The 22,703-nt window shown below is 40.6% G+C and overlaps 2 protein-coding genes across 5 annotated transcripts; one reads left to right on the top strand and one right to left on the bottom strand.

Annotated features, from left to right (window-relative positions):
* Positions 1-441: 441 nt before the first annotated feature.
* LOC131133222 (calcium/calmodulin-dependent protein kinase type 1D-like) lies at positions 442-9,296 on the bottom strand. The gene is made up of 13 exons (XM_058078922.1): positions 9,140-9,296; positions 7,528-7,639; positions 6,396-6,521; positions 5,591-5,665; positions 5,373-5,511; positions 5,168-5,291; positions 4,998-5,073; positions 4,587-4,699; positions 3,300-3,378; positions 3,134-3,221; positions 1,512-1,855; positions 1,338-1,433; positions 442-1,268 (listed from the first exon to the last, which is right to left on the bottom strand). Exons 1-12 carry the CDS (start codon positions 9,273-9,275, stop codon positions 1,370-1,372), a joined length of 1,476 nt encoding a protein of 491 aa, XP_057934905.1. The 5' UTR covers positions 9,276-9,296; the 3' UTR covers positions 442-1,268; positions 1,338-1,369.
* A 578-nt stretch (positions 9,297-9,874) lies between these two features.
* Positions 9,875-22,674, top strand: usp48 (ubiquitin specific peptidase 48). Of its 4 annotated transcripts, none has more exons than XM_058078909.1 (28): positions 9,875-9,996; positions 10,465-10,602; positions 11,000-11,120; positions 11,245-11,386; positions 11,943-12,070; positions 12,149-12,273; positions 12,371-12,479; positions 13,266-13,399; positions 13,590-13,675; positions 14,163-14,342; positions 14,438-14,575; positions 14,733-14,882; positions 15,673-15,873; positions 16,113-16,221; positions 17,354-17,496; positions 17,580-17,654; positions 17,763-17,887; positions 17,971-18,093; positions 18,172-18,233; positions 18,329-18,439; positions 20,561-20,691; positions 20,757-20,863; positions 20,947-21,054; positions 21,217-21,402; positions 21,502-21,627; positions 21,790-21,838; positions 21,912-21,938; positions 22,025-22,674. In XM_058078909.1, exons 2-28 carry the CDS (start codon positions 10,469-10,471, stop codon positions 22,045-22,047), a joined length of 3,153 nt encoding a protein of 1,050 aa, XP_057934892.1. In that variant the 5' UTR covers positions 9,875-9,996; positions 10,465-10,468; the 3' UTR covers positions 22,048-22,674. The 4 variants fall into 4 exon arrangements, with proteins under 4 accessions (XP_057934892.1, XP_057934893.1, XP_057934894.1 ...); XM_058078910.1 differs by having other exon boundaries at positions 9,890-9,996; positions 10,448-10,602; XM_058078911.1 differs by lacking the exon at positions 9,875-9,996 and adding an exon at positions 10,073-10,292.
* The last annotated feature ends 29 nt before the right edge of the window (positions 22,675-22,703 follow it).

The raw sequence follows: 22,703 nt of genomic DNA, 5'->3' as shown, positions 1-22,703 counted from the left end.
AAATAAGAGTTCTTTGGAGCTCTTTAGTTGAAACCCACTAACACACAAACAGCGTTTGTTGAAATGTTTTTTCATTAAGTACAGTGTTCCGTGCCTGGTTTATCACGAGGGATACCTTCCTAAAATAGCTCGCAATAAGAATGTTGACAGTGTTGGTACTATTTGTAGACATCTTGTTCAAACGTTGAATATTTAAACTTTTTTTAAACCTAAAATGTTTAATTTTATGTATGTAATACTCGCTAAGGGACCAAAAAATTGAGCCGTGGTCCCCCGAGCCGTACTTTGAACATCCCTGATGTAAATACAATCGTCCCTCATTTATCACAGAGCATAGAAAACCTGTTTATTACTTTCTAAATACAGGTTGGGATATTATTAGAGCCCTGTAGACATGAAATAACATCCCTATAGTCATTTTTGCACTCGTATTATTCTTTGTTTACATCACATTGCGCAGGTTACGGGATCACTCTAGCAACGTAGGCCAATTTACTTATTCTTAACTTGAAAAACTGTTTCAAAAGGAGTGGGGAAGAAGGACAAAGTATGAAGCAAAACACTTACCACTTCCACACACTTTTTTTTTTACTCATGTCAGTTCATGTCATGGCTGACTCCATACAATGTGAAGGTAATGTAATACAACATCTTGTCTCATCAACATAACATCACTGGCAACCTAGCGACCAAAATACTACATAAAACTTGCAGTTCAGTATTTTTTGACAAATAAAAGTCCATAATCATACAAATACATCCAAAGTGTGCGAAGGAAAGATATCGCAGGTCTTTCCTTCCTGCAGCTGTCGGGACTCCATAATATAAACTGCGCCAAAAACTGTGCAATAACCATGCAATAAACAAGTGCAATACCATGCAATAAAGCTGTGTCTTGATCAACATGTACTCAGCTGTAAATAGTTATTATATACTGTAACGTCTTGATTTGTATTACCTTTATTTTGAACTTTCTAAGCTGTGGTGTGCTGCTGTAAATATGGAACGTCACCCTATGGGACTAATAAAGGCATATCTTATTTTATATTATCATAGTCAAGCACAAAACAGCGATCATTCATGAAAAAATACATTTTTGAAACACCACACTAGAGTGGGGGCCGATGTTGGAACCGTGACGTAGCGAGGGACGGCTGCACAGACTGTAGTTAAGCACGAGAAAAGAGCGTTCGCTGATGTTTGGAACCATTCCTGCAAAACCGCTTCTCTTGAGCAGACATGTTGACATCGTCAAAGCGAGGATGCCGCTAGAAGAGAAGTTTGATTTTTTTCAGTACAAAGCAGCAATCTTTGATATGTGGCGAGCCTTTACTTACATGAGATGATGCTCGGGTTATCTGACCACACGTCACATGACGGAGCAAACCCCAGACTGCAGAGACCCGTCCTTCCTTTGAGCCACAGCATCCATACTACAACACACAACCAGGATTATCTTTAGCGAGGAATGAATCCATCACTGTCAAAAACCACAACGTGATGTCAATCACCTTTTGGATGACATAAAAGCGATGCCATTGTCAGAGTCCAAGGAGTGGACTTCTCTTGGTTCCGCAAGCGCATAATCACGTTCGTTATGATGGCCTCTGAGCGGCGGGCAGAGACTCCTGCTGGGCTCAGAAGCAGAAGTAACAAGCCTGGAAGCATGCAATGGATTTCCATTGGGGTCCAGGGACTGATCCACGTCACGGCAAGGTCCCAGTGCTTCCAGGTCGGTCTGAGAGGAGGTGTGTAAAATGATGTGGGGCAATGAAAGAGCGGTAGAAGAGGGCTCCCGCTGGGACACCTGCCCTTTCTTCATGAGGTTGATGGCTGTACTTGCATTGTAGGCTTGCTGTGGAAAATGCACACAGAAATGCGGTAAGTGTTGTGTTAGCATCAAACACACACACGACTGTCGTTGGCAGGCAGAGGCCCCACTCTATTTTATCTTAACGACTGTCGTTTTGTACCAGGTAAGATAAATCGTTATTGTCTGGGCATGCCTTTTTTGGAACCTGCACCAACTTGTCAGACTCGAGCTGTCCTATCTAGTCAGAAAATAGTCTTTGAGAGTCATCATCTAGACCTGTTTAAGTAAATGGATTCAATTTTCACCATTTTGGAAATATTGGCTATTATTTTATTCAAAAAATACAGTTAGAAATCCCACAGTGTCCCACTTTGTTCGGCAGTCCTTGAACGCACCATTTAACTTTGTCCCATGCTGTATTTTTCTTTAATTTCATATTTGGTCCTAAGTGTTTGTACTGTGGGCGGCACGGTGGACGAGTGGTTAGTGCGCAGACCTCACAGCTAGGAGACCAGGGTTCAATTCCACCCTCGGCCATCTCTGTGTGGAGTTTGCATGTTCTCCCCGTGCATGCGTGGGTTTTCTCCGGGTACTCCGGTTTCCTCCCACATTCCAAAAACATGCTAGGTTAATTAGCGACTCCAAATTGTCCATAGGTATGAATGTGAGTGTGAATGGTTGTTTGTCTATATGTGCCCTGTGATTGGCTGGCAACCAGTCCACGGTGTACCCCGCCTCTCGCCCGAAGACAGCTGGGATAGGCTCCAGCACCCCCCACGACCCTTGTGAGGAAAAGCAGTAGAAAATGAATGAATGAATGTTTGTACTGTGTGGGAATGCATAAAAAGAAGGTTTAATGACGTTATTGAGTGCTAATGGCAACAAAAATGGCGCTTTTCTCTGAAAAACAAACTCCAGGCTTGTACTGGTGGATGGTGGGTCAAAAGTCATTTTGTGCTTTTAATTTTGTGTTGTTCCTGTCTTAGTTTTACACAATACACGATAATGAAATGGCGTCAAATCGCTATCATGTATGAGCCTGCGATCCCTCGGTCTGATGGAGGCTAAGGCAACGAGAGTCGGTCCATGGGTTCAAAAAGTTGGGAGTTGGGTCCAACAATTTGAGCCTAATATCCCAACAACTAAATAAACAAATTCACACTCATTTTGCCACCTCTCTGATGGAGGTCACTAAAAAACAAAAGGAAAAACCTCTTCACAGGTCTATTGGACCTTGACTGCCAGTTAATCTTTCTCTCCAGTGCTGGCATTGCAATTGTTTGGATCTAAAGACAAACCTTCATAATAAGTGTTACTAACCTTCCATTTGGATTTGGCAAAATTCCTTTCTATCTGCTCACAGACGGACTGATAAATGTCTTGGTCTTTAGCTGTGTCGCCATCAATCCTGCAACAGTCGGTGAGGTGTTGGTTATGTTGAAATATCCAGTTTCCATTCTATGTTCATGTTTGATGAAAGACTGACCAGGGGTGCCGGAGGGCCTGTTCCGTGGTGAAGCGTTTAGTGGGGTTTTTCTCCATCATATTCCTAATGAAGTCTATTGCTGTGAAGGAATAAAACAGATGTCTATTCACACAAAAATCATTTCAGTTGATTCCCAAACCAAACACTGTTTTGTCTCAGATCCTGGAGGAGATCTGGTAGTTCTTTTTGGTAGTACTGTACAAAACAAAAAACTCCACCAGAGACATAAATTGGGACGCTCCACACTAAAAATCCTTCTGGATTCAAAGTGAAATATCCTAAAGCAGGGGTCCCCAAACTTTTTCCAGTGAGGGCCACATGACTTTTCCCTCCTCTGAAGGGGGGCCAGGGTCAGGGTCGTTTGTTTGTTTATGTTCTATGACTGGGGCAAAGTGTGTTTGTAGTAACGTTGCTCACAATAGGTTACCATTTCCAGTTCTATGACAGAAAAATGTACATGCTTTATTGTTCAGGGGGCCGGGACAAATGTGGAAGTGGGCCGTGTCCGGCCCCCGGGCCTTAGTTTGGGGACCACTGTCCTAAAGAAACAATAAAAGTCTAGTTGCCCCAGTTTAAGCTTTGCAGATTATTATGATCTGGATGACTGAGAATCTAAACAGACATATTTGGGGATTCGTCCGCAAGTTCTTCAGCCTCAATGCCTAGCTTCCGCCACTCATGGAACATCAGGGCCTTAACCAGCCGCCCTCTGACAAATTGACTGAAATAATTGTCAATGGAATTGCAAAAAACTGCAGACATGTAAGGGCTCGACAAATGTTGTATTCATGACAACAATATACACTACCGCTCAAAAGTTTGGGATCACTTGCAAATGTCTTTGTTTTCCAAAGAAAAACAAAATTTCATGCATTTCAAAAAAAAAATTCGATTTCACAAACATTTTTCTCCATTTCACAAACAATTAAAATGAAACAGATCATTTTCAAAGAATGAGCAACATTTTTGCATAGAGGCCTACTATCAACAACTGTCAGTCCTCTGCATCAATCTCCTGGTATGGCTGCTAATCCAAGTTCATCATTTTATAAGGCTAATAGATTATTAGAAAACCCATCTAAAAATCAAAACTAAAACTAAAATCTCTTACCACTACTCCATTCAGAGAGCAGCACAAACTGGGTCTAACAAGGACAGAAAAACGATGCACGAAAAAAAAAAACGATGCCACGAAAAAAAATCTAGAGTGGCCCAAAAAAATGTCCAAGTGATCCCAAACTTTTGAGCGGTAGTGTATATTATTATTACTATATGATATTTTAGTACCTGACTGCGAGATGTCGTCCCAAAAGGGAGAGTGAAAGGCGTACTCAGCTCTCATGATCTTTGAAAACAGACGTGTCTCGTTCTCCTCAAAGAATGGAGGGTAGCCACACAACCTGCAGCACGGAGACGACAAGTTAGCAACTGAACAGAACCCAGTCTTTGCGGGACGGCCATCTTAGTAATATAATAATAATATAATAATAGTAATAGCAATGGTAACACTTTACAATAAGGTACACAATATGACAGTATGAGGAAAAAAACATACTTAACTCTAACCCTAACCACTACTCATTTGTTCCTCATTGATTCTTCATTAGTTCCTCAGTATCTACTGTATTTTTGTGTACCTTATTGTACTTGAACTAAATCTACAGAAACGCAGAGCTCCAAAGTAAGAAAAGTACTTACAAGATATAAGTAATAACACCGATGGACCAACAGTCGACTGCTTTGCTGTACGGTTTTTGGGCCAAAACCTCAGGAGCTGCAGAGAAGAACAAAAGTCATGTATAGAATCAACATGGAATGTATTGGATCTGTGGGAAAAAGGAGGATGTGTATATCTTGGAGTGACTCACCAACATATCCTGGTGTCCCACAGGCTGTGGACATCACCCCATGCTCTAATGTCTTGGACAGGCCAAAGTCACTGACCATGATCTTTGCATTCTCATCTGTGTTGTAGAACAGCAGATTCTCCGGCTGCAAAAGTACAACAAATTGAGTGTGGAGATGTCATTCCCCAAAAAAAGATGTGATGAAGCAGATGATGTCCTCTTTTACCTTCAGGTCCCGGTGCACGATGCTGTTTTCATGCAGATAGCTGACGGCCTCCAGTACCTGTTTGATCACCGAGCTGGCATCCTTCTCCGTGAAAACACCTTTGTCTAAAATGCGATCAAACAGCTCCCCACCTGACACACTACAAACAGATCAAAAGTATTATTAGTAAATAAAATTATCCTTACGTTGCAACTGAAACAATAAAATAATCCACTTACAGTTGCATGACCAGGTAATAGTGGGTTCGACTCTCGTAAAAATCCTCCAGCTCGACCACATTGTCGTGTTTTATTCTGAAACCATTAGAGAGGCTTTTAGATTTTTACATCATTGAGTTTTCATCATTTCATTCATTTTTTTCCATAGAAAATAATATTAATCCAAGTTATCCATTCCAGATGCCCACAAATATGAACAAAAAACACATTTTTTAAAGAATAATTATGGTTTAACATGCAGAAAATGAGAAATGCGCAGTGTGCTTGAACGTCTCATCAGCGCAGGGCACATGCCGCCGTTTTGGAAGACGTAAAAAGACAAATACAAAGTTATATGTCATTATGTGTGCTTTCTCTAAACTAATAAATCATACACCCACACATTGAAGCATCATTAAAGGATTCGCTGACCGGAATCTGTCTATAGTGTCCCAACTCTAAGAGAATCACTGTCTATTCTTTATAGAGACTGAGTCACAAATGTATGAATGCTTTATTTAGGCACTCCATTCCGCTGATTAGTTTGTTAGCCACACAGTAAAAAACAACCGAGAAATTTCCACCGAAAAAGGAATCCTGCCAAAACGTGGGCATAGGAAAACTGAGGTTCCATTGTATTTTCGGTTTAATTCAGACATGGTAACACTCGAGAACTGTAAAGAATATGGTGTGATTTTTGGTCCCTGATTGCATACGCATTACAAATGTGATTTACATCATAAACAATTGTGGTCCCGGTGTTGACCCCTGCGGTATATCGCAAACTAAAAAGTTGCATAGATGCAAATATGTATTTGTGTTTTACCTCTTCAGCACATTGATTTCATTTTCCAGGTTACTGTGAGCAAGATGTTTTTTCTTCAGGCATTTCAGAGCAAACAATTTCCCTGTTTTCTTCTCTCTCACCATAAAAACTTCAGAAAAAGACCCCCTGCACAACACAGAAAGAGCAGAGGCATGAAGGAAAGAGGGGTCAGAGAGTGAGTTTTATGAGTTAAATGTTCTGGATTTTTTTTATCAACATGTTGATTGTTGTAGTGAATATTTGTTTATGTATTTGTAAGTGGGTACCCACTGTGTGACAATACTACACAGGGTACTGTATGTTCCCACATATCTACATTCAGTCTTAATCCCATAATGAAGTAGTGCTAGGATGTTCTCACACTGCTCTATTCTGACGTCGGTGATGAGGGACAGACACACACACACACACACACTTATTCACACCAGGCCATGAGTGCTTAAAGTAGATCAGAGCCTGCAAGACAGCAATGAGGTAATAGGCTTATCATCCATTAACAAGTGTTTGTTGCGGCTCAGTCAGTTGCGGTTCATTGTAAAGAGGTCAGGTCGTGATGAAGTGCTGTACTCTATACATACGCTGACCCTGAAACCTTGCTCAAGGGTATCTCGGCAGTAGTCAGGGAGCAGACTCGTATCGCTGCAACAGATTTTTGCAAGCCTTGAAATGTGTACTGCTAACATGAAAATCGTACGTCTGCGAGCACGTTGAGTGGATTACGCAGACTGGCTGGAAGGTCCCATTGATAAAGTACACTGAGAGAAAGGTACTGAAGGCATTATCATTAAAGCACATGCCAATCGGAACCCAGTCAGTCATCAAAATAATCAGAAAAGAATACATGATATGATCTGTCATGATATGTAGCGCTTTTTAAAGCACTCAGAACGCATCACAATGAATTATTAATATACTCCCAGTCATACACTAGTGGTGGCAATCTACATCTGTAGACACAGCTGCCCGTGACTGCCAATTTGCGCCTACGGCCCCCCCCAACCACCGCCAAACATTGGTGGCCCAAGGACCAAGGACCACCATCCAACATCAAAATGTCGTTTATATCAATAAAACCATCAAATAATTCAACAAAAGCTCTCTGTGGTTGGTGATTGACAGCTGCAGTACTCACGTTCCCATCTTCCCCTTGAAGTCAAACACATCCTTGATGTTATTTATGGGTTTCTTCCAGCTGCAGACAATCTCCTTCCGCCCCATTTTGGCTCTGACGTTGCCGTAGACTCCTGAAACATCAAAATATCATGGATGAAAATGCTGACAACGTACACTAATTATTAGGGATGTTTGATAATTATGTTATCTATTCATTATCGGCCCGATATCAGCATAAAAATACAATATTGGTTGACGTCAGTTGGTTGATGAAGTGTTCATTCCACCACAGGAGATATGTCATGTGATATCGGTATCAGCTGATATCGGTATTGGAAATTGAGAAGTGGACAATGTCGGACAAACTAATTATACTTTGCATGAGTTCCGTACTCAGTTTGTTCCATCATTCTACTCCACATATTGATATGCTAAAGCGGCGGTATGCAAAGTGCGGCCCGCGGGCCATTTGCGGCCCGTTGCTGTTTTTTTATTGGCCCGCACCATATTCAGAAAGTATAATTTAACAAAAAAACATTTTTTTTAAAAACACTGCAATAGTAAAAATGACAAAATCTGCAGTAACATGACAAGAGCAAGTGGTCATTTTATTTAATAATTAATAATAATAATAATAATTAATAATTACAAGAAGAAAATTTACAAGAAGTGACTTCTATGGGACATCTATGGGACTCACTGTGCAGTCACTGCTAAAATAACCCGCCATGGAGTACCAGGAATTTGATAAAGAAGGCCAGAATTTAATAAAGAACTCATCACAAACTACAAAGATGGCTTCCCTTTCTCTCCGCCCTTGCTGCTCCTCACTGTTTTGAATCATTTATCCATTTTATATATAATTTCTAATTATTTCACATTGTTTTTTGCACGTGAAACTATAATTATTCTCAATAAAGTGTATTTTTATTACTTGTCAAAATACTGAATAACTCATTGTTATATTTGAATGATTATTAGGTAAACATCTTCATTGAATCCAAATGTACCAGTTGAGAGCCATGATGGGTCTTCATTGGCCCCTAAAGCGCCCCCCCTCTCAGATGGTGCTCCATGAGCCGCTTCCTGGTTACATAAACACTTGCATGTCCATGCCTGAGGTCAGTCCCAGCTGGGTTAAAGCCTTTTTCTATCAGTTGCACAACACTCAAAAAGGCAGAGGATTAAAGAGGTAAATAGCAGTGGTGGGTTAAGCTTGCGACCTATCGGCCCTCCTCTAACGCTCTATCCTATCCGACACCGCTACTGTGTCTGAGGGAATGGATTAACACATGATTCCGTGACAAAATGGGTTGTTTTGGGGTTTTTTTTTCTGTGTGTGTTGATCCTGGCCTTGAAACGTTACTGTACTCTGGACAGCCAACATTTATTTCTTCATTATAGCCAAGAATATTTATGAAAACTCTCAATTTGTCATTAATTTGTAAATTTTAAAAAGTTACATGGACACATACAGAAGTATTACTTACTAGAACAATATTATTTTAATTAGTTTCCAGAAATTAGAGCAGATACTTGTCCAAATATGAGTTTGAAAAGGCAGCTAATGGAGTTTAAGGCACTAATATCTAAAATATGTCAACAAAGTTGAAAATAAAATAAAGCTTTACCTTGTGGAGCGGTGTAGAAAGTGTTGAGTCGAGGCTTGCTGGACGTACCTGCCTGCTGCAGGTAGACTTCACTTGAACAACTGTAAAAGGGGCGGGGCCCCGTCCATTCATCATCTCCCCAGGGATTAGGAGCCATGTTGCATTCAAGTACAATCAGAAACTCACACATTGCTCTTTCTGTGACGTTTTTCAGGACATTTCGCCTGCAAAGCTAATTTATAAACGAATGAATTGAATGATGTCGACTTCGGAATACTTAGCTAGCTAGCCAACTAGCATAAGTATGCAGTTAATTAAATTTATTGTCAATGTAGCTTTCCATTGTTGTCAGTAATTATGATGTTTATAGTATGAAATGACGTAAATTCACATTAAAATTCAAATAAAACACAATCATTCATACCACTGAACTCAAAACAATATTTAAGCACCTCAGAAAATCAGATGTTCATATATTAAATATAGTTTTGTACTTTTGAGTACATCCTATGAAGATAAATGACACACATGCTAACAGTATTGTGCTGCTGAAACACCCTGTGGACCAGAATAAAACTATAAAAACTGTAATTTATGTCACTGCCGTGTAAATTTTATAATACAAATGTTACAAACAAGATTGTAATTGTACAAATATGATCGTTTTATTGCCACAAACGCAACTATGTCAGAATTCCTACAGAAAAAGAAGCTCCTAAACGCAGCATTTTTGTCTCATCCTCCAGCCGCGGCGTCAGTCATTGACGTCACGTGGATTTTAACCCAGCAGTAATACATCCTATGTAGACAAATGGGCGCTAAATCTGAAATAAACGTCAATAAAATGTGAAATCACACGACAAAATTGGTGAAGCAAGGTTCGATTATATTTGATGTTGTCTTAAATCATCATCCTAATGAAGTCGTTTGCTTTATATAGCATTAAAGGCTAAAATGTAGATCGGATAGAGACATGCTACGTGTTAGCAAGCTAGCAGCTAGCTAGCAGTAGTAGAAGCAAGGCACTTCGTACTTTTGATGCTGTCCGGCGAATATGTCGTCGCTATGGATTATATCAGTGCGGTGTTTTGAGGCAGCGCAATGCCACTGAAATACCGTTTGGCTTTGTTCGGCTACCTTTATTGTTTCAGATAGCGGCACACAGCTAATGTTGGTAGGTTGCTTTCGGGGTTATCACCCTGAAAACAGGCAATGACCTGCTAGGATGCGTTTGGCTGCTGTTAGCCGGTTAGGTTAGCATGTCTTCAAGTAGTTTACTCATTGTAATGACACAGCAGTCTGTCCGTTCACACATTTGATCCTTTTTAGCTAACGTTGCGTTTCAGGACTATGGCGCCCCGCTTACAGTTGGAGAAAGCGGCTTGGCGTTGGGTGGAAAGTGTAACACCGGAGGAAATCAGCCAGGAGCACATCGAGCTAGCATACCGCATCAGTCTTCCGGCCTGCAAGAGAGGAACCTGCAGGTACTAACATTTTGTTTTTTTTTGGAATAACAGCAAAGGTTATGTGCATTTTTTAAAAAGTCTCACAAAGACGTGTTCATGTACATCAACAGCTTGTTTAGTTTTTTGACTGTAGAAAATCGGCTCCTCTTTAATCGTCGTATTGGAGTGACTATAATGCGACATTTCATCAAATGACATCAATAAACATCACTTTATCCATAAAGAATGTACAACTGTCAGCTATTGTTGACATGTTACGCTTTTATGTGTTCTTAACATGTGAGGGTGTTTTAGACACAACATTTGTAAGTGTGTCATACATGTACGCTTGTTCTTCATGCATGGTTCATGTTTTTTTTTTTTTTAAAAAACAAACAAACAAAAACAGTCCTGTACTAATGCTGTGTCTTCACAGAAGGAACTGCAAAGGGAATCCCAACTGTCTTGTTGGTATTGGTGAACAGGCGTGGCTTGGAGAGATTGATGAAAACGCTTTCCACAATATTGATGATCCAAATTCAGAGCGGCGGGATAAGGTACACAAAATAAATGAATGTTTCTATTTCTATGACATTTCTATGTGGCTCAGTATAAGAAGAAAGTAAAGTGCAAAGTATGAAACTAATAACAATGTTGCTTTCCGTTTTTGTCCCTCCCTAGAACACATTTGTTGGTTTGACCAATCTGGGTGCAACCTGTTATGTCAACACTTTCCTGCAAGTATGGTTCCACAACCTGGAGTTACGACGGAGTCTCTATCAGTGCTACAATTCCCGAGCACAGGAGCATAAGACAGAATCGGGTATAAGTCATAGCTTCATGTCCTTGATGTGCTTTTAAATGTATGCTGTACGTTTGGATTTATTTTCTATGCAGTGCGACAATTAGGACTATACCATTCTGCAAAAAAATGGACATCTGGATTATTCCACCGGGGGCCACATACTGAAAAATGAAAGGATGGAAGAGCCACTTGCACATTTTGTTAAGAAGTTTTGTATATTTCAAGAACAAACTGCATTTTTTCCTCATTTTTGATGTTTCTCTTTTATAAACATTACAATTTTCTTTGTAAATAATTGTCATACATTTTGTTTTGTAATATTATGGCTTTATTCCCATAATATTTTTACTTTGTTCTTGAAACATAACTTTGTCTGCACCGTCATTTTTGGAAAAAAAATTGTCATTTTGTTTCTCATAATATTCCCACTTAACATATTTATTCTTCAACATTTCCACCCTATTCTGCTAAAATGTTAATTTTAGTAGCAGGATCTATTAATAGGATCTATTATGCTAATTTTCCGGCCCTTTTGTATTGAGTTGTGGTCTGACAGATATGTTGTCTATTTCAGATTACGAGCCTCAGTCCATATGCGAGCATCTGCAATATCTCTTTGCACTACTGCAGAATAGCAACAGAAAATACATCGACCCTTCGGGGCTGGTCAAAGCTCTCGGCCTGGACACGGGACAGCAGCAAGTAAACCACACACTTTCTCTTCACCATCACGTGGTGTATGATTCCGCTGCACTGAAATTGCTGGGTTTTCTCTCCCAGGATGCCCAGGAGTTTTCAAAGCTTTTCTTGTCCCTTTTGGAGGACACATTATCCAAGCAGAAGAACTCCACCCTGCAAAATGTAATTCAGCAGCAATTCTGCGGACAGTTTTCCTACGTAACTGTGTAAGGAAAGAAATGTTGTGCAAGGCTGTTCTTGTTTTGACTTATTGAATTATTTATTTTGCACTGACTGTTTGCGTTGTTGTTGTTTTTATATAAGATGTAACCAATGTGGGCGGTCATCTGCGCTGCCGTCCAGATTCTATGAACTGGAACTGAACATCCAGGGCCACAAGAACCTTGCAGAGTGTGTCACAGAGTTCCTGAAGGTGGGTTACCGTCAGGTTAATACCAAATGATGACTCAATGCTGTGTTTCCCACAGGGCTGCAATCTTTTTATGGGTTAATGATGTCATTGTCTAACTTGCATAATTGATGCATTTGCATGCAAAGTGGTGCATTGGTAAGCATCAGTAATCCGTTCCAGAAGGTCCGACTCAAACCAAAACGGGCTGTAACCAAGGCAAGTTTTCCCATAGAAAATAATGTAAATTAAATTAATCCGTTTCTGACAGCCAAAAATGTCGAAACAGAACACACTTTATAGACGATAATTGTAGTTTTCTAGGCAGCCTCTGCTTGCCTTTAATTTGGTAACGGGTTGCAAGCCTTCTATTTGTTATGTGCTATTTGCACATAGCAGCCTTGCTTTGAAATAGCATTTCCTGCTAGCTCCCACGAGCCGTTCACCCACACCGATAGCAACTTGATGACAAGATGGCTGCGTAAACAAATCAAGCACACATAGCTGGTGACGCGCCCCATGTTGTACGCTAACCAAGGCAACATTTTTGCGTCAATTTTGGCTGTTAAATGAAAAACGCTAACCTTGACTGAGGTACCGCAGTAATTGTAATGTTCGAGATATGCGCCTTTATATCAGTCTACTCGAAAGCCCACCATTTTGACACATAATTTTCTGTTTCACTGATGATGCTTTAAATTTCCCACTCTTGAACGCACCACAGTTACATGCTACGAGACAGCCTACAGGTAGGATCTGCATGGCATTTCCAAGAGTTGAAATGCTAATTGTTTTTTGTATGCTTTTTAGGAGGAGAAACTGGATGAAGACAACCGTTATTTCTGTGAGAGCTGTCAGAGTAAACAGAGCGCTACCCGGAGGATCCGACTGCACAGCCTCCCTCCTACGCTCAACCTGCAGCTCATGCGCTTTGTCTTTGATAGGTTTGTCACAGCTTATCACTCCACCATGTGAATGTTGTCAAATGCTACTGTAAAAATGTTAGAACCACCTAACACAGTGAAAAAACACACAGAAAAAAGCCAATGAAATGTATTTCTTTTACATAGGGGTACAAACATTTTCTACCAAAATGTCAAATATTGAGTCATTCTTGTTTGTTGTCATCTCTAGACAAACCGGCCACAAGAAGAAACTCAACACCTACATCAGTTTCCCTGAGCAATTGGACATGGCACCTTTTTTTGAAGTGAAAAAAGGTATTGTGGTTTACGAACGCACCCCCCATGAATTATTAAATATCATTTATGTCCGTAAACACGACACTCGCTCGAGAACTAGTTACAGCACACACCTTGGAAGAATACATTGTGTGCCTGCAGCCACGTAACATGGCCTTCTTGTTGATTTACTGCACTTAATTATGTCTCCCAAGCAGCACCGCGCCAAAGAAAAGGAAAGCCATCACCATGAAAGCGAAACTGCACATCAGAGGAGAAACGCCACATAATATAGGCCGTTCTTTTTATCCAGAAATTATAGATAAGGATTATTGAATTTTTATGAATGCTAGAGGGATCAGGGATTCCATGCGCTGTTATTGTTTATGTGTTCAAAATTCGAACGCAATTAGCTTACGTTCAATGCTACTCACTACACTCAATTGCAAATCTCGACTGGTGCTACACAGTATATGACTCCCCATCGTACGTTTTTCTAAATACATGTTGTATTTCTGTTTTGCAGATCAGAAGTGTGTGTATGAGCTGAGTGCAGTGCTGATCCACCGTGGCATCAGTGCATACTCCGGACATTACATTGCACACGTGAAGGACGCTCGCACCAGCGACTGGTACAAATTCAACGACGAGGAAATTGAAAGGATGGAAGGCAAGAAGCTCCAGTTGGGTATAGAAGAAGATATTGGTGAGTGACATTACATGATTACATGAGCACTGCACAGTAAAAACCCTGTCAGTCGTCTTTTGGAGTCAAATCAATTTCGTACCTTTTTTCCTCAGCGGAAACGGTGAAGTCTCAAATACGAAAACCCAAGTGCAGTAAAGGCTTCCACTGCTCTAGAAACGCATACATGTTAGTGTACAAGATCCAGCAAGAGGAGACATCAGATCCTACAAGGACCATAGTTCAAGTGCCTGGTGGGTGAGGCTCCTTATTTTGAATATCGACACAGTACTGTATAATATGTCTCCTTCATGACCCAGCAGCATGTTTAAGTCACATTGCCGCACCTTGCAGCAGTGTATATTTTTACTTACTCATCTGATTTGTTTGAACTCTGTCCCGACTCACAAGACTTCCTTCAGAGGTTGGTGGACCAAGACAACCATAAATTTGAAGAGTGGTGCAGTGAAATGTCGGACATGAGGAAACAGAGTGTGGATAAGGGCAAAGCCAAGCATGAAGAAGTGAAGGAGCTGTACGAGCTATTACCCGCAAGAGACGGTCAGTAAAGGCAACATTACATGAAGTTAGCGTTTGAGTCTTGAACACGTAGAAAAGAGCGGATTATCAGGCTTCTTGGTCCCCTAATTTGGGATCAACATCTGCAATAAAAATGACTTTTGTAACTCATGATGAGTCCTACTGGGGTGAGGCTTTGGAGCGCTTATTGTAGCTGCACACTAGCTTCAGGAAAAACTGCACTTTTTGCCTGGCAGACACAGTCCTAAGGAAATATGAACACACATTTTTGTTGTTTCTGTGAATTCAAAATATATAAAAAAGGAGCAACTAAGCCTGCACATATATTCACACATATATTCTGGAATGGAATGGAATGGCCTTTATTGTCATTATACAAGATGTATTGGAGAGCTTCTCCTTTCAATGCAGTAGTCACGTTAAAAAAAAAGTATATAAAAGTAGAGTAAAAAAGACAATTTAACAAGATATATACAAGATATCCAAAATATACACATAGTATTGCACAGGAGCATATGCAGGAGCAGATATATTGCAGATATATTAATTTTAGTGCAATGATAAATGGGTCAAAATGCAAATAATGACTGTAATAATGAATGTGTATTGTATTGGATTGTTAAATAAATAAATATGATTGAGGCAGTAACAGAATTATTATTAATATTGTTATGCCAAAGAACTCCGTCAGTGGCGTAGTGACACCTCGCCACACCACACCGACTAGCTTCACCACACACTCGCTGACACTGCCTGGGGTATTTGACCAAAATGGTTATTCCGGCTGTTTCCCCCGTGTCCTTCCCCACAGGGCAGCCTTATGAGTTCATACCCCTGGATTGGTTAAAGAAGTGGTTGGACGACTCCACGGCCACAAAGGAAATTGACAACACGCACTTCCTGTGTTCTCACGGCAAACTGCATCCCGACAAGGTGGGAGATGTCAAGAGGGTTTCTCAGCGAGCCGGTCAAGTCCTGTACGAGCGCTACGGTGGAGGGCCGAAGCTGGACGGTAAGGAGTGTTTCACATTAGTTTTACGGCTTTGGGGGCACGGGGGCATGGCCTGGCAGTCACCCACCGCATGCTCACTGTGTGTGAGACTCAGGCGATACGAATGTGGTTGTCTTTTTGTGTTTTATTAGAATGCCGCGGATGTTGTGCAAGTTTTGAGTGAAATATGACGATACTTGTCAACACACACGATACACTTCTGGCGTGACAATTTGACTAATATCTTCTCCGACCCACAGGTTCCGCTCTGTGCCGAGAGTGTGTGGGGCAGCGATGCCGAGTGCTGCGTCTCAAGAATCGACTTAACGAGGACTACAAAGAAGTCTCCAATCTTGTCAAACGCACCAGGTAAACACATGAGTTAGTACTTGAACATGTTGTTTTTTAATATCTAACATGTTATATGTGTCATTCTAGTGGTATAGTATGGGATATCATTACTTGACCCCCCGGAAGACATGAACAGTCCACCATTTTGTGGTACAGTGGAACCTCAGTTAGCATGTTTATCGCTGAACGTTGCAAATTTACACCAACATTGTCGTCTGTTTGCGTACATTTCATGATTACCGTACAATAATTATTATTAATAGGCTGCGTGAGTCTGAACTGTGAGAAAGAACTTCCTGAAATAAGTCATGGCAGCACAGGAAAGTGGTGTTGCAACTAACCTTAAATGTTCATTTATTCCTTTCCGTTCATCATTTAGAGCCATTTTGAATTGTTTTCTGTATGTGGAACTATAAGAATGTGTTTTGTGTTAATATTTTTAGCTTTCTGGAACGTATTCATTAGATTGATATTATTTCTTATGGGAAAAATTGATTGAGTTTGCGTCTTTTTCAGTTCAAGTCGGACCTTCTGGAATGAATTAATGGATCGAAATAAGGTTTCACTGTATTTTTTTTTAAACGTAGAGGGACAGACTATTAGAAAAGACAAAGGGTTATGAGAGAATTAGTATTTTTTAATTTATTTAAATTTACAAATTTTACAAATTTCCCCACTGAGGGACGAATAAAGGCATATCTTATTTGAGTGAAATATGTTATATTTAATATGTATATTTGTTTCTTTATTTATGTATTTGTTTAAAGGCTCAATTGAGAACCTGAAACCTGACTTTATTACACTTAGCTGCCACTACATTGTTGGTAAGATTATAAAAAAAAGTAGATGGGTGGGTCTTTCTTCATACCTACTGTTGATGATTATTGTTTTCTGTATTGTTTTCTTCTAATATCAAGCATTCTCTAACATTCCATACTACCAAATGAGGAGTAAAAGTATATATGATTCGTGCTGGTATCGGAATCGGGCGATATTTAAGGCTGCTATATTGGTATCGGATCAGAAGTGAAAAAGGAGTGGCCCAAAAATTCCTCCTCAGAAGCACACAAACCCGGTGACCAACTACAAGAAACAAATCAAACACTTCTTTTGGATCCATTCGCTCAAAACGATGGCTTGTGTGTGTCAGTGTCGAAGGTTACTGGGTGGGGAAGGCGTCCTTGCGTAGCTGGAGGCAGTTGGCTTTGGAGCAGCTGGAGGAGGACGAGCATGAAGGCAAACCCAGCAATGATCAGAGCAATGGGAATGGCGCCCACGCCAACAGCAGCAAAGGTAGGACGAGTGGAAAAAGCCTCGTTGTTGTCTTTGTTCCCGGCGGTAAATCCTCTCCCATCCGTTCAATTGTTTGATTGCAGACGACAGCCCCGAGCTCTCGGAGAGCAACGAGGAGTCAATGAAGATGTTAAACGAAGACATCGTCTGCAGCCACGGTACGTCACGCGTGTTGCATGCGTGTGCCGATGTCGGAGCAGTCTGCATGATGTCACATACGAGCATACCCAACCTCTAAATGTATGTTGTGGTTGTTCCTGCTTCAGGAGGTCTCAGTATTATGGAGACTGAACGGAAGCTGATTTCTTCTGAAGCTTGGACCAAGCTGAGAGCATACTTCCCCAAAGCCCTAGAATTTACCCAAGACCAAAGTCCCTGTCAGCAGTGCCTGGTGAGTGCGCTCAGTAGAACCAAACGACGTGTGTGTTAAATCTTCCATAACGGAGGAGACATGCCGTCCTTGTGTGTGTGTAGACACTGGAGCAGGAAGAAAAGGACAACGAAGCTGTGAGTAAGATGATGGCTTTGGACCAGAAGAACCAGCTACTCAACCTCTTCCATGAGAAGAACCGGCCGACCCTCACCAAGTGGCCGCAGGTTGCAACAACACCGGGCACCCAACTCTCACCCTCCTCGACTTAACGTACATAAATCATGTCTTCTTCGTTTCTCCAGGAAACAGATATTCTTTACATCGTCCCTCTGTTCTTTGTGGACGAGTGGCGAAAATTCATCAGGTACATTTTTAGCGGTATGTACATCCACTTTGTGTGTCGAGAAGTGTACCCAGGTCCATCTGTGTGTGTGTGTGTGTGTGTGTGTGATGTCATAGGAGACCCACTAAATCCTCCCCAGTGTCCAATGTGGGCAACAGCCTGTTGGTTTGCCCGCATGGAGGCTTCATGTTCACCTACGACTCGCTCATCAACGGAGACGCACAACAGTAAGTTAATAACCGATCTGTGCAATTGCAGTAATAGTCGCATCAGTCAAACAATGCCTCGTATTATTTCTATTCGTTTATACACTACCGCTCAAAAGTTTGGGGTCACTTGGACATTTTTTTTTGGCTAGTCTGAGATATGGCTTTTTATTGGCAGTCATGCTATGAAGTCCAACATCCTGAAGTCGCCGCTTCACTGTTGATACTGACACTGGTGATTGACGGGTACTACGTATTTAGGTGACGACCTGTGAGGCGTCTTTGTCTTAAAGTACACACTCTTAGATATTTGTCTTCTTGCACAGATGTGCAGCGTTTTTCTGTCCTTGTTAGACCCAGTTTGTGCTGCTCTCTGAAAGGAGTAGTGGTAAGAGATTTTAGTTTAGATTTTTAGAAACAATGAACTTGGATTAGCAGCCATACCAGGAGATTGATGCCGAGGACTGACAGTTGTTGATAGTAGGCCTCTATGCAAAAATGTAGTTCGTTCTTTGAAAATCATCTGATTCATTTTAATTGTTTGTGAAATGGATAAAAATGTTTATGAAATACATGAAAATTGGTTTTCATGAAGATATTTGTCTTCTTGCACAGTTCGTCGTTTGTTAGTGCAGCGTTTTTCTGTCCTTGTTAGACCCAGTTTGTGCTGCTCTCTGAAGGGAGTAATTAACAGCATGGTAAGAGATTTTACTTGTAGTTTAGATTTTTAGATGGGATTTTTTAATAATCTATTAGCCTTATAAAACGATGAACTTGGATTAGCAGCCATACCAGGAGATTGATGGTGAGGACTGACAGTTGTTGATAGTAGGCCTCTATGCAAAAATGTAGTTCGTTATTTGAAAATCATCTGATTCATTTTAATTGTTTGTGAAATGGAGAAAAATGTTTATGAACATTATTTACATGAAAATTTGTTTTTCTTTGGAAAACAAAGAAATTTGCATGTGATCCCAAACTTTTGAGCATTAGTGTAAGTCTCACTGGGCTGTAAGTATGATGCTGCTAACACCATTAAATTCACAAGAGAAGAAGAAGCGAGAGCGAGGGGGCAATGTTTACGCCAACTAGGAAACACACTTAAAGCTGCAGAAGCTGAAATATGTGCTTTTTTTTTTTTAAAGGAAGTGGATACAGTGGAGGGGCGGCACTAGTGGTTAGCATGTTGCCATGCAGTCAGGAGATTGGGACGCGTCTCTGTGTTTTGTTTTGTTTTTTGTGGGTACTACAATTTCCTCCCACGTTCCAAAAAGCATGTAAGGTTAACTGGCGACTCTAAAACTCAACTCTGAACCCACTACATCACTTCCTGTTTGCTCTCCACTCAGGTCCTCTAAAGTTATTTGACGTCTAGAAGGCTCTAATGTTAAAAGGTTGTATACTGTTTTTATGCTGTCACTAGGAATATATTTCATTTATAATAATGGTAATTATAGATGCCCGAAATTGATTTTTTTTGCTAAAAACCCAAATGGCGTTAGCAGCTTTGTCTGGAGACGTTCATAAAAAAAATACAAATAAAAATTAATGCTCTAAATCAGAGGTGGGCAAACTACGGCCCGGGGGCCACATCCGGCCCGCCAAGTGTTTGAATACGGCCCGCCCAATCTTTCCAAAGTATTTCATTTAAACTCAACATACAACCTGGCATCATGGCCTGAGCCAACCTTTTGATGGTTGTATCAATTTCGTTGTTTGACATGGTCTGTTGTTTACAAAGTGCTCCTGAAAAAAGAGACACAAGCACATAATAATAATAAAAATTAAAATGATAATTATTATATTATTATTATAACTATTATGATTATTATATTTATTATATTAATGCTAATTATTGTATTTATTATATATAATAATATTGTTATATTTGCATATTTTACATAATAATAATATAATAATAATTATTTTAATTTTATTTTAATTATTATAATATTTTATTATTTTTAAAACATTTAAATATAAATATAAAATAATAAATAATAATAGCAGATTGCATGACAATTTTACAGATACAATAATACCAGGTGGACTGTTACGTGTAAAATATATAGTCTGCCCCCCCCCCCCGGGAGTCAAAAAGTTTGCCCACCCCTGCTCTAAATGCTGGTTTCTCCTCCACAGCATCGCTCTGCTGTGGCCCAGTGAATGGGAGGTGATAAGCAAACTCTTCATGGTGGACCAGCCCATCTCCATCCACTGCCTGAAACAGACCACGCCCAATGGTCCCACCACCAAATACACCACCCAGCCTGGTGAGATTTCATTGAGAACTTGTCAAAACTTGTTATTAACTGTGAATAAAATTGATCTCACTCAGATCTGTGCTGGGAGTGCAGAGAAGGTTTCCTTTTCCAGCAGCAAAAAGACCTCCGAGAGTACACCCAAGCCACTATTTACATCCGCAAGATCATTGAAGACAAAAGGGTACGGAAAACCCACCCGTGGTCTTGGTTCATGAACTAAAAACTAGCATTGACGACTGCTGACAACGCCACGCTCTCCCACAGATGATTAAAGAGGCAGCTCCAGAGATGAACGCCAGCAGCTCTGAGGCGGAGGAGGAGAAGGAGGAACATTCCAAGGTAGAAGGAGGGAAAGATCCAGACTTTAGCCAGGTAAACTCTCAAAATGATCAATTTTGTTTAGACAGCGGAACACGTCGAGTGAATACCTGATGTTCCCATCGTAAAACATCTGAAAAGTGTCCTCCAGGATCTACCAAGCATGCACACTCACATAGCACAATCGGAGTTGACGATATCATTGTATTCTTCCAGCCACAAGATGGCACAAAGCGGCTTAAACTGAGTGACGGCACCTTCACAGCAGCAGGAGCTGCTTCTCCGGGAAGCAACGCAGCCAAAGTGGGCGGGACCAGGAGAAGCACGCGGCACAGGAAGCTTCGAGGCGAGAAAGCCCTCATCGTGTCTGCAAATCAGACCCTCAAGGAGCTGAAAATCCAGGTAACCACCCATAAAGTACCTAGCATTGGCTCGCTAGGATTGACTTGACTTGATTGACTTTGTGAATACGAAAGTAACGACTAATCTGGACGTTTTTAGATTATGCACGCATTCTCCGTGGCGCCGTTTGACCAGAACCTCTCCATTGATGGGAAATGTCTGACGGATGACTCCGCCACGTTGGGAAGTTTGGGTGTCATCCCAGAGAGTATCATCTGTCTAAAGGTATAGTACATATTATTACTGATTCACACTCTCCAACTCTGTATAGTACTTCCTGTACAGTGTTCTATTGCTATAGATTCAAAGTAGTTCAAAGTTTTACACCTTTTTCTACCTTTTGTGGGATTCATGAAATGCAAACGTGACGCTACTTTGTTACCGCAGGCCGATGAGCCAATGGCAGACTTTGCTGCTATGGATGATGTCTATCAAGGTGAGTACTATTGCTAATATTTGTTGTACAGTAGTGGATTGGTATTTTTCTAACACTACCACACAATTTACAGTGGGGATGCCCGAGGAGGGGTTTAAAGGTAAGTTGTTTTTTTTTTTTTTTTTTTTTTTTTTTTAGACCAATCTATGATTTTTTTTTTATGGGTATGCTTTATTTTTGTTGCAGGCACTGGTCTTCTTGGGCACTGAGGAGACGGGCGTTATAGCAGTGTTTGACTCGGACAAATGCTTGGATTTTTCAAGTGTCTTTCGATAAATAAGTGCTTTAATTTTCTTTTGAAATCTTTTCGGTAGCCATTTTTGAAACCCTGCTGGTTTGCGTGGGCACACAGTACGACTAGCTGGTCTTTGACGTCGCAAGGTCTCAGTCAGTCAGTCTGGACTCCCATTGAACTTGTGTTTGACTACAGGCTAAGACAACCAAGTCCTCTGGTACTGGCCTTTAGTTTTACTGTTACTTTTGGAATTTTTTTGTCTTTTGGTATTTAAATTATGGAAGAAGAAGAAGAAGAAAGAAAGAGCAATGTTCTTTCTTCCCAGGCGTGGAAACTTGTATTGTCTGTAGATTGTTCAGGTGTGTAAAGTGGATACACATGTAAAAATTATGTTGGTTTTTTTTTTTGCCTCTACAGCAAATCAACATCCATAATCCTCCATTGGGAATCTAAAGATGGACAATATGTATAGTAGTTGTGTCCTACAGATATGATAGCAATGCAAATCTTTTGGGTTGAACGTTTGAAACCGAATGCAAGCAGTGAGGCGCGGTGTTCTTTTCACTGTTATTTCTTATTGACAATAAAGTTATTTTTCAAATCATTGTCTACTCATAGAAACGCCACAAT

Source organism: Doryrhamphus excisus, chromosome 1 (assembly GCF_030265055.1).
Source record: "Doryrhamphus excisus isolate RoL2022-K1 chromosome 1, RoL_Dexc_1.0, whole genome shotgun sequence".
NCBI classification, from domain to species: domain Eukaryota; kingdom Metazoa; phylum Chordata; class Actinopteri; order Syngnathiformes; family Syngnathidae; genus Doryrhamphus; species Doryrhamphus excisus.
Note: the sequence above shows the minus strand (reverse complement) of the source record. Positions and strands in the feature narration are given on the sequence as shown.

Bases quoted from the DNA above. Each gene is read 5' to 3' on its own strand.
- LOC131133222 (XM_058078922.1), bottom strand. From the start codon at position 9,275: ATGGCTCCTAATCCCTGGGGAGATGATGAATGGACGGGGCCCCGCCCC. The intron at 7,640-9,139 runs GTAAAGCTTTAT...TTGATGTTTCAG, and splicing joins TTTCTACACCGCTCCACAAG to GAGTCTACGGCAACGTCAGA. The intron at 1,434-1,511 runs GTGATTGACATC...TGTGTGTTGTAG, and splicing joins GCTTTTATGTCATCCAAAAG to TATGGATGCTGTGGCTCAAA.
- usp48 (XM_058078909.1), top strand. From the start codon at position 10,469: ATGGCGCCCCGCTTACAGTTGGAGAAAGCGGCTTGGCGTTGGGTGGAA. The intron at 12,071-12,148 runs GTAAACCACACA...TTTCTCTCCCAG, and splicing joins TGGACACGGGACAGCAGCAA to GATGCCCAGGAGTTTTCAAA. The intron at 21,055-21,216 runs GTAAACTCTCAA...GTATTCTTCCAG, and splicing joins AAGATCCAGACTTTAGCCAG to CCACAAGATGGCACAAAGCG.